Raw genomic sequence first — 11,516 nt, 5'->3', positions numbered from 1 at the left:
AGGCCCGATGCTAGTTGTTGATGATGCTATGAGCGTCCTGGTGTGGACCGGGCCGCTCGTGTACCGGCGGTCGGTGCAGGGCAGGCGCTAGGTTGGACCAAGGTGTAGTTGCTGCCTCTCGAGCCGCACTTGGTGGCTATAGCAGCGAGTAGATGGAGCGATCCATCTGGCGCGTCCCCGCTCCCTCGGTGGGGAGAGAGGGCACGTGTCGGAGTCACGATGTGGAGCTTTCTACCGGTTGAACAGCGGTGGCTTCTACTAGAACCCAGAGATTCCGGTAGACCGCCCGCTCCTAGGGGTCGACAAGCTCGGGAACGCCGTGCAGAAGCATTGTTGCGGCAGCGATGTTTTGGCTAGCCCAAGCGAACCACGGGAGATCGTTCCCCTCGTTCATGATGTCATGTTGGACCAAACGGGCATGACCCTAGGCACTGCCTGTCGGGTTATGTGCATGGGGTGCAACGTGCTACGCTGAGCTTGCTGGCGTAGGCGATGGCTGGTTCTGTTGCCGTTGTCGTAGTTCCTCGGCGTGCCCTTGCGCAAACGCGAGGGCCCCCACATGTGGGTCTAGAGGGGTGTGAGTTTGTGCTAACTTCGCAACGACCAGCGGCAGTCCTGGAACGTCCGCCATAGCGCACTCCCAGGACGGACAGTGGCTTGGCGCTATGTCGCCGATGCTAGAGCCGTCGCTCTCACCCTCATTATCCGAAAGTTCATGGAAAGTGGTAGGAGCATAGCCCGCTATTTCCACAAATTTGGATGTGAGGAGGGAAGGCGGTAGAGTCCCTCAGAGCCCCCAAGCGCACGCGAGGCCATAGAGGAATCGATCATATGATGTTCACGATGCAGTCAATACGGTTCCTCTGGATAATCGGCGGGAGATAGTAAATAGAGAGTAAATTACAGTATGCATATTACTCACAGTGGGGTTTGAGCAGAGTGTTTACTTGGAATGAAGCGTAGATGCCACGTTGTCGATGTTGTGTGTCCTGGAGCCGATGGAGGGCACCAGGGACGCTAGAACAAGTACCTCCTCGTGGAGGTGTAGTATGCCGAGCCGGTCGGTGACAAAGTCCAGGCTTCCAAAGAGGAAGGCATGGGATGGCTCAAAGATGAGTGGAACCCACATCTCAACAGGTGGGAGTGCGGGAAATTCCAGTGAGCCGAAGTGAATCATTTTGCCTGAGTCCGCCATGGCGAAGGTGGTGGAAAAGTGGGCTATCCGATGACAAAAAAGTGTCGAACGTACAACGTCTTCCTCACGGACGGCGCCAACTGTTTGTGTAGAAAGTGACTAACAAGTAAATATTTGTAGTTTTACCGTACGTTGTGATCGAAGGTGACCTAGCATTCAATGACATAGGATTTATACTAGTTCAGGCAACGTGCCCTACGTCTAGTTTGAGTCGGTCGGTGACTTTATTCCTGAGCCCAGATGCTCGAAGTTTATAATGAGAAGGAGAAAGATGGGGGTATAAGAGGTCCGGTCAGACTCCGGTCGGAAGGGCCGAGATTGACAGGAGCTCCGCTATGAGCTAAGTGTTCAAGCGTGTACTTGAGGTTCGAACCTGACGGTTCGGTGGTTCTGAACTAGTAAACTTGATTGATCTAATGAATCTGGAATCGCTTGAATGTTGGGAGAGAGCGTATCCCCTTTTATAGATGAAGGGGATGGCCTTACAAGTGAGAGAGAGAGAGAGTACGCATGCTTCTAAACCTTGTTGCCCACGCCGACGGGTACAGGATGATGGTAGACGCCCACAACACTGTTGGATGTCGGATGCATGTGGGAGGTTTTGTCATTTTGTTCTGGTATGGCAGATGTTGGTGCCTGCTATACTGTTGATGTCTAGAGGCATGTAAGGAGTTTTACCATGTTTACTTGGTACAGTAAATATCGACGCCCACAACACTGTCGATACCCAGAGGCACGTGGGGGAGCCTTACCGTATGGAAGTTAATGGCGCCCACAATACTGTGGGGAAAATATCGGCGCCTACAAACTGTTCGTGTTAGGAAGGTTGCAGAGTACTGTTTTCTGCAGGTGTACAGGGTACAGTCCCCGATATCGTGGTTTGACTTGTGCACCTTGCCTTGCTTTCTCCGTTCATTCCCTAGTCCTTTCCGAGCGGACGTCCCTGGTCGGTTGGTCACAGTCGGATCTGATTGCGCCATTCGGAGAAGAGCAGTGAGCAAGGTTTTTGTGTACCTCGGTCGGAGACGTAGGGTCAGAGTCGTAAGTAGTGTTTTAGCCAGGCCTTCCAATCGGAGAGGCCGTTCGGAGACGGGCTGGAGATCGAAGTGAGCCCTCCGGTCGGAGAGGTGGGCTGGAGTCGGAAAACGGGTGTCGCTCCTCTTCGGCCAGACCTTTCGGTCGGTGATTGGATCGCCCTTTTGTCCTGCTGTTCAGATATTTGGGCCGGCCCATGAGTTGTGCGTTGTCTGCTTAGACCGAGCTCTTGTTTGGGAAGCCGGTCCGCGAAGGACCCCGGGTTTATGAATCCGACAAATTGAGACGACCAGAGAAAAGATCGGATCACGTGAACCTACCGGTTTAGATTTGCACCGCTCCCTGCTCTGATCGTGGTCCCAGACGCGCGGGGAAGACTACTATTTGTCATATTCGTTTGGCTGATAAGATATAACTGAAACTACTGTCAACTAATTTATTATAAAAAAATATTATTTATCAATTAAAAAAATACGACTTATAAACCAAGCGAGCAACCGACGAAAAGGAGCCGCCCGGGCGAGGCACGACTGCTGGGGCCACGCGGGCACTGGGCTACAGCACGCGGACCTTCGACCTTCAATGGGCGTGTCCACGTACGTGGGTGACTCGAAGTGTTGAGACACGTAGTTTGTCAAAGGTACACTACTGAACACACATGTGTCACTGTATGGCGGTGTTGCTGGCCTCTTTTCAAGTCGTTGGACACAAGCAAAAGCATTCAAGGTCAGCCTTTTATGATTCTTTAATAAGATGCTCAATAGATATTGAGAACGATATCATAACATCTGCTGTACTTTTACAATCAAAATACTTTTGTCTCCAATGTAGCATAAATCATCGTGCTAATTTTATATTCATTGAGCTTTGCTAAAAAATTGAATACTATTATTTTGATTTAGGCCATGTTCGCTTGAGCTACTTTTTCAGTCATAGAACAATATTTTTCTCTCACAATATTTCAGCATAAGCATCAGCATAAGCCAGATTTCAGCATAAGCGAACAGAGTATTAATGAATACATAATGCTCTTATTGCCCTACAAATTATGAAAAAAAATCATAGGGTTAGACCAGATTTATTGTTTGCTAAGAACAGATATGAACTAATTTCGTTTATGTTGCGACCCACTCGAATATTTCCTATATATATACATAATATCAAAGAGCAAAACCAGCTATTTTTATACATCCTATAATGTCTTCGCATCCTCCTTACTGACCCAGATTCATGACTTGTGCTTATACAAGTTCGACAACTCACGTACAATAATGATACAGAGTCTGATTTCTAATTGTATCGAGTTTCATGCATTTCTGATTCCAAGATATATTGGATTTAGTGCGATGTATTAAAATTTAATATAGAGGGTAAAACATAAATATGTATGTATCATTTTCTATAAATGGTTGGTTTTATTTCTCCCGCTGCAACGCACGGGAATATTTGCTAGTATAATAAAAATGAGAAAAAAAAACAATTCTGCTGCATAAGCACAACAGGCGCAAGAACCACGAGCGCAGGTGTATTCATGAATACGTACTGCGGGCCCAACTAAAGGCCAGCCCACAAGGCGCAGACTCCATGAGCCGCCCTCACCGTTTCATTTCATCAGGAGGAGAGGAGGGTTCGAGGGGTAGCAGTATCGTGGAACTGATACTTTCCCCTAGTCTCCTCGGCGAGCGACACGCTCGGATCGGTCCACGCTCCAGTGCTCCACCGCCGCCGCCGCCGCCGCCCACCTCGCCCTCTCCAATCCAATCGGCGCCCCCCCTCGAGCATCCAATGGCGACGGAGCTGCTCCCCGTGGTGGACATCCGGGCGCTCTCGCAGCCCGACCTTGACGCGCTCGCCGCCGCCTCCGCGCACGCCCTCGCGCCGCGGACCTGCCCCGACGCCGACCCGCTCCCGCCCCTCAAGATCGACCGCGCCGTCTTCAACGAGAGCGCCGGTTCCCGGAAGCAGACCTTCTCCCGCCTCCGCCTCGGCGCCGCCGCCGCGTCCTCCTCCTCGCCCTCGCCCGCCCGTCACACCTCCTCCGCGCAGTCGTCCGCCGGGCGGGAGTACGACCCCAAGGGCGAAATCGTCGCGTACCACCTCCGCCGCCTCTTCGTCCCCGATGACCCCTCGCTCCCGCCCCCTCCCGAGCTCCAAACCCTAGCCCTACTACAAGACTCCTCCCCTCCGCCGCCGCCCCCCGACCCCGACCGGGAGACCGCCAACGCCAAGGGGGTCTCCGTTGACCTGCTCAGGCTTGCGGGGATGGTGGACCCCTACGATGCCGAGCTGCACAGGCGGACGGCCGGGATGGCTTCCGAGGCCGAGCTGCAGGGTTTTATCGACAGCCTTGCAGGGAAGTTTGTCAGCCAGAGGCAGCGGAGGAAGAATGTGGACGCTTCCTTCTTTGGGGATCACCTCCCTCGCGGGTGGAAGCTGCAGCTCGGGCTCAAGCGAAAGGGGGGACTCGTCTGGGTGCGCTGCTTCAGATACGTGAGGTTTGCCTCTTTTGCCCTGCCCTGCCATTTTTTCTCTATGCTAGTGTTAGTATCTGGAATCGAACTATGCTGGAATACCTTACCTGATGTGATGTATACTTGTTCAGAGATGCTCTAGCAGTGTGCCTGAGACATGCACAAATGCACAATATAAGTGGTGGATTGGGTTTACGAATACATGGTGATAGTGATACCTCTGGCAGTCAACGATATCAGTTGATTCTGCTTAGCTTTGGAAATCGGATGCTTCTGTTTGAGTGAATGGATGCATGTTTTAGATGTTAATTAATAATAATGTTATACTACATCACTGGAGTGAGATGTTTGTTAAGTATAATGTTGGATTGGATTTTCTGGGTTTGCAAAGACAGTCTTGGTGCTTGTCATGGTGTAGCTGCATTTGATGCTGTTGTTTAAGTATCAACAGTGTTTATGCCGTTTTGATAGTCTGTTTTCATGTACTCTTCAACGCACGCATAGTATGTGCATTCAGCCAACACTACCTGACCATGTGTCCATGGCTGTGTGATGCTTATTAGATATTTATTTTATTTTACTTATTATTGTTGCTGGCTTATGTTGGGCTTCATCTCCCAAAACTTGATTGGGACTAAAAGGCTTTGTTGTCGTTGTTGTTGAATGCAGAATGCTGATAGTTGTCTATCATGTTGATGAAATATTTGAACTTACTAATTTTTAATGGATTTGTCTGCGCCACTAGTTTCTTTCGCTGACATGCAATCCGGTCTCCCCATCTGTTAGTGAGAGGGAATCTGAAAAATAAGGACATGTGAGCATTCCTATCATCTTAATTGTTCCTAATATATCCAATCATATGCACTCAGATTTACCACTTGCATTTTCAATCTACCTTTTCTTGTATAACAACACTAGAGATTATTTCTCCTCATTTAGACGTAAACTTATATATTACTATACTTTGCTTGATGTTTGCTGCTTGGATATTCGGGTTGAGAACTTGAGATGTTAAATGTATTTTTCACAATCACAATATATATTATTTGTCCTTCTAGGTTGATGCATTTCGAAAATTCCTGCCCATTTTGATTTGAGTGTTTTGGATGTCTCTTTTCTATATGACTTCAACTAGCTAAATGTGCACGCCATACTTTCCAGTCCCAAGGGAAGTCAGTTTTCTACTTGCAAGGAGGTTTCTGCATACCTCATGTCACTTCTCGGGTATCCAGAGCTCAAACCAGCCACTATTCAGTATGAAAGCACAGGACAACATTACTTGAGTGCTAACGGTGGTGATGATAGTGTAAGTTTGAAGTGTACGAAACTAAATTTTATTTACTTAAATTCACCTGTTTTAATTAATAAAGTATGTAACAGGTTTTAGGTTTTCAAGATCAAATTGGTTCAATTATGGACAAGACAAATGTACATTCAGTTTCTTCTCTTGCCTTCTCCAGCTATTCCAGTGATCCAAACGATGTGGATGAAAGGAATGCAGACAAAGTAAATGCTTATGAATGCCAGAAATGCAATTTGACCTTTGGTGACCGGACTTCATATGTACAGCACCATTTGTCATATCATGAAATGAGTGCTAAGAGGCGCAGGACTGGCAAGTTTGGTGAGCCAGTAGTAGGGAAAGATGGTAAGTTTGAATGCCCTATTTGTTGTAAGACCTTTGAAGAGGAATCACGGTACTTTGGCCATGTCGGATCTCATGCAAGGTACGAAGGGTTGACTCCTGAAGCATTTCTGGATAAGGCTACTTCCAGAAGGGCAACTAATGATTCCTCGGCAGAAATTTCATTTAGCCTTCAGGAGTTGACTGAATCACATGGACAGAACAACAAGGTTTCTTATGGTGAAGCAGGCTTTCAGCACCACAATCATTCAAACGAACATGGTGACAATAACTCTACAGTCGCTGAGCTTTTTAGTACAAATTATTCAGATAATTTCATTAGGCCAAATAAAACTTGGAGTAGGCCTGAAGTGGGTCCTTCCTTTAATGATGCTCCAAGTGTATGTAGATATACAAATTTTACAGGCCATGCTGATGTGACAGTTCCAGAAAGGGCATTGATCTCCAATAATCAATCTGTTAGCAACATTAATGGCTTTGCTGGAGTGGCTATGTTTAGTGATCAGCCGGGAAGTAACCATGTTGTCAGACCTACTGCCTTTGGAACAGCCAATCATTATCAGGACCAGATTATTGATCGTGGCAGGGCTGCTCCAAGGCATGCTGACAATAATACTGTGAAAGCAAGAGATGTCAACCTCAATTCATGTGTAAATACAATATCTTTCCCTATTGCTAATGCAGATAATGAAACATCAGCTGCCCTTAATGAAGCTAATCGGTCATCTTCTACTGCAAAATGTTTTAGTGGCAGTTTCAATAACAATGATGGTGCATCTAGTGCGTCTTCCTGTTGCGGATCGACCAATAAAATATCTAGTTCGTTTGGCACAGCAAGCAAAACCCAAGCTGTTGGCTCCAGATGCATTGGTGCAAGCTATGAGCCTTATGGTGAAAATTTTGGTGTTCTTAAAGATAACCCTTTTGCAAGCAAGGACAATACTGCAGTGTATCAGTCCAATTTGGGCACACAACCTGTCTACGCTGTGGCAACTAGGGCAGATTATTTTGCTTCTGGTTCAATGCAGACAAAGAATAGTGATAAAGAACTTGCATCCAGTGCCAAGGAACGGATTGATAACACGAAGAACAGAACAAGTAAAGAAGCAGGATTTGTCACTGAAGCTAATAGTGATGTCTTTAGTGGTGGTATTACTGAAAAGGGTTTTGCACAGTTCAGTAACAGTTTTACTCACACAAAGCCCAATTCTTCTGGCCGTTGTTCACTACCTGCACCAAAAACTCCAACAAACGGAAGTGATATCAACTGCATCAAGGGCTCTTCGGTTAATAGAGGTGATGTTAGCTTCACAAAGGGCTCATTTGTCAATAGACCCATCAACAACAATAAACCAAATGTAGCTAGGCTTGAGGTGATGGGAAAGTTGAATAATGAGATGCAAAACCACTATAATGATCATGCTCCTGGTTTTGACCCTCATGCTGCAGCTAGTGCTAGCCGGAATGCCAATGGCCTTGTGTCTATGCAGGCCAATTTTGGTCGCATGTCCTCTACAGTTCAATCTGTTGCTGATGTTTCAGTGACCAGCACATCTCAAGATCAGGTAAACATACCAGAATTTGTAGACTTTCTTAACTGTTGCGCTCTTTAGCAATGATAAGAATACTATTAAACATCTAGTGGATCATGATGATATTATATCCACTTAAATTAGTACTTCCCTTACCTCGTTAGTTGTTTTATTTCGGTTTCCCTTACCTCGTTAGTTGTTTTATTTCGTTTCCCCTTACCTCGTTAGTTGTTTTATTTCGTTTCCCCGTACCTCGTTAGTTGTTTTATTTCGTATCTCATATGTGGTTTTATGACTGGATAAATGAGTAACATAGGTGCCGCTGTTTATTGCGTATATGGCCTTTTAGTTCATTATTCCACAAGTCTTGCAGCAATGTAGCTTGGAAACATATTGACTATAAATAAAGAAGACAAATATCGATAGATGTCAACAATTTTCCATGACTACAAACTTTTTTATTTGCATCTTGTCAACATAGCATGCCGGTTATTCTGTTCTGCAGAAGCATAATGCCTCTTTGATTATCTAATGTGTTTATGAACTAGTATATACTACAGCTTGGTACCTGTCATCTTGGACATCAACAGTCTCCGAAACCCACATTTGACTACTATTAGTTTTTGTAAATATATATTAGCAGAAAAAATCGTTAAAATATGATTTGTGAACAACTTTTCCTGAAACTTACTAATATAACTTTCATATGGCAAATAATTATACTTTTGTGCCCAATTTGTAAAACCAATTAAAAATTTTGTTGATGGTTGTCTTGCTCTCAGAACTTATACCCTTTTTTTTGGCCTAAACCTGTATGTGTTGGGGTTTGGTATCTTTACCAATTCTTTGTTCTTGATGTCGTTAGCATGTATCAAGTGATTTCTGCCACATGAATATTCATGTCATTTAATGCTGGGTAACAATGTGATACTTTGCTAATTTTTTTAAACAGTGTGATTTGCAACTTGGATTTGGTGCACAGAAGCAGCAGATATTTTCTAGCCATGGACAGCTTAGAATGGCTGCAGCTGGATCCCCTCCGCCTGGGAGCATTTCAAAAAAAAGTTCTGTACCCACTGAATCCTCACAGTTTGGGAGCATGGATGGGCCTAAATCTTTCCCCACTGGAACATCTCAGTTTGGAGGCTTTGCAAGGCCTACTTTGGTACCTGCTGCACCTTCTCAGTTTGGGAGCATGGCTCAACCTAATCATGTGCAGTCTGCTCAATCCTCTCAATTCTCAAGCTTGGTTCAACCGAATTCTATTCCTCCTGCTGAATCCTCTCAGTTTGGAAGCAAAGCCCAATCTAGTTCTGTACCCCCTGCTAAAACCTCTCAGTTCAGGGGCATGGCTGGACCAAATTCTGTACCTCCTGCTCAGTCCTCTCAGTTTGGGAGCATGACTAGACCTAACTCTGTACCCCCTGAATCTTCTCAGTTTTTTGGGAGCACGGCTCGACCAATTTCTGTAACTCCAGAATCCTCACAGTTTGGGAGCATGGCCAGACCAAATTCTGTACCTCCTGTATCGTCACAGTTTGTTAACATGCCCAGTCAAAATTTTGTGAGCGCATCCGAACCAACTCTAGTTTTGGGGTATGCACCGCAGATTGGAAGTGGCCCTCCACCTCAAGTCCAGTTAGGATGGGATTTGTCCTTACCAAGGATGGTTACTGGTGGCAACATGGTCACCTGTTTATGTATGTGGTGCAACAGTCAGTTCCATCATTTTGGCCCTTTCGATGGACAGCAGCCTAGTTCTTTTGGCTTCATTTGCCCCACCTGTAAAGATCGGATGTCTGGTCATCACAACATGCCCAACAATGGTTCATGGCAGCCTTGAGGTGCGGTGTCATTTGTTAATCATCTGTATTGCTGTATCTGAGGGATCTTGTAGTTTTCTGTACACTACTCATTTCTGTTGTCTGAAAATTGTCTGCACAAGCAGCAGTGGACCGTCAAGGAATGAATGGTATCTGTGTCAACAGGGTCTTGAGCTGAGAGCTGGAATGCTTGAGTCAGTAGCAGGATATGCAATGAGATAAGTTGTTTTTTCTGCTACTTGTCAAAGATAGCAATGGGAGACCATGATGAATTCAGGACATCTTTTTCTTGAATCCACCAGTTACATTATGTGGGAATGTCTTCAGTTCACCGGTTGGCATTACATCTGAAATTTTGCTGCTCTCAGATGACCCAACCAATTTTCCATTGGGCTCCGAGGAACCAAGGATGTTGCCACTCAGGTAGAGCTTCCGATGTTTAGGGATCAAGCTGGCATGTTTGTCGGTTCCTCGAGCTATCTCCTGTTACTTTGAGCTCTAGCTGCGATGGGAGTGGCCTTTGTTATTGGTACTAAACTTGAAATGGCTCCAGTCCAGTGTCTTGGACTCTTGGTGGTTGTGTAATATTTAGGCTCCTAGCTCTTGCTGTAATATTTAGGCTCCTAGCTCTTGCTGTAATATTTCCCCAACTCCGGGGGAGCCTTTGTCTATCCTTGCCTATTGAAGTCCTGTTTAGTCAAGCTGAAGTACATTTCGAGGTAAGCGTGGCTCTAGATTGTTTGACTTAATGCTAAGAGGCTGTAACATACCATAATACTGTCGTGCCAACAGCCCAGGGCGATCGGAGGACGGAATGGACAGGGTCGTCATCCCCTTCGTAGAATATGCCAGTAATGTACCTCCAAATCGAGGACGCCTCCATCCCTTAAAAACAAAGGGGGCAGGGTTCGTCCCTTTTTCATCCCCCTTGCGTAATGGCCGGGCAGCGGTGGCAGGGCGGCCGGCGAGCTTGCGTTGGCTAGCTGAGCGGCAGTGGGGCGATCGACGAGCTCGTGCTGTGTTGGGACGATCAGGCGAGCGCGCGCCGGCTAGCGGCGGCGGAGGCGTGGCGATCGGAGAGCACCCACAGGTCAGCGCGGGAGGTGGTGGTTGCGGGCAAGCGGTGCTGCTGCTTGTCCGCTGTCCGCTGGCAAGGAGGAAGATACGGAAAAATTGAGATAATGACAGTCGTGTCGGTTGGTTTATCCAAAATTTGATGGTCGGGCTCTATGTGCTAGTTAGTTTCTCCCAAATTCTAACAAACACACGATGGGGATGGCCTCATTCTGTACGACCAAACAAGGAATAGGACCCTGCTATCCCCAAAATGGGGTTCGATTCTTGGTGGTCCCCAAACCAAACGTATGCTTAATTAAATAAATTGCTCAATTCAAAACGGCTGATGAACCTACGGCAGACAGTCACGTCCGGTTCCTAAGCAACTTGTCGTACCATACCGTAGATACAGAGGGAGGATACACGTACTTATATCGGCATGTTGGTTCCTTGCCACACATTATTGGATATACATGTACACTGCCCTTGCACAGATTGTGATTATTTAGCAGTAGCAGTAGTACATTATTATCCTTCTCATCACGTCTCTGGGAAGTAGGCCCGAGAGACACATGCGGTACCGCCGCACCGATACAACACCATCAGATCATCAGCACCCTCGGCAGATGTTCCTTCCCAATTTAAAAGTGCAGCACACACGTAACACCCCCGGCAGATGTTTTTTTTTAGCATAGACTTGCACAAGTTATAGTATCTGTACTCTACATAACGTACTTACATCACCAACTTGTAATATCT

The 11,516-nt window shown here is 46.4% G+C and overlaps 1 protein-coding gene across 2 annotated transcripts; it reads left to right on the top strand.

The window, feature by feature from the left end:
* The first annotated feature begins 3,827 nt into the window (after positions 1–3,827).
* On the top strand, positions 3,828–10,402 carry LOC136500817 (uncharacterized). 2 transcript variants are annotated; one of them, XM_066496263.1, is made up of 5 exons: positions 3,828–4,725; positions 5,863–6,007; positions 6,082–7,642; positions 7,796–7,911; positions 8,831–10,402. In XM_066496263.1, the coding sequence occupies exons 1-5, from the start codon at positions 4,016–4,018 to the stop codon at positions 9,719–9,721; spliced, it is 3,423 nt and encodes a 1,140-aa protein (XP_066352360.1). In that variant the 5' UTR covers positions 3,828–4,015; the 3' UTR covers positions 9,722–10,402. The 2 variants fall into 2 exon arrangements, with proteins under 2 accessions (XP_066352360.1, XP_066352359.1); XM_066496262.1 differs by having other exon boundaries at positions 6,082–7,911.
* Positions 10,403–11,516: the final 1,114 nt, after the last annotated feature.

This window comes from Miscanthus floridulus, chromosome 13 (assembly GCF_019320115.1).
Source record: "Miscanthus floridulus cultivar M001 chromosome 13, ASM1932011v1, whole genome shotgun sequence".
NCBI lineage: Eukaryota > Viridiplantae > Streptophyta > Magnoliopsida > Poales > Poaceae > Miscanthus > Miscanthus floridulus.
Note: the sequence above shows the minus strand (reverse complement) of the source record. Positions and strands in the feature narration are given on the sequence as shown.

What these genes read in the sequence shown, in the direction of transcription:
- LOC136500817 (XM_066496262.1), top strand. Translation starts at nt 4,016, where the DNA reads ATGGCGACGGAGCTGCTCCCCGTGGTGGACATCCGGGCGCTCTCGCAG. An exon ending in CGCTGCTTCAGATACGTGAG is followed by an intron (nt 4,726 to 5,862) that starts GTTTGCCTCTTT and finishes CATACTTTCCAG; the next exon opens with TCCCAAGGGAAGTCAGTTTT. An exon ending in CTAACGGTGGTGATGATAGT is followed by an intron (nt 6,008 to 6,081) that starts GTAAGTTTGAAG and finishes AGTATGTAACAG; the next exon opens with GTTTTAGGTTTTCAAGATCA.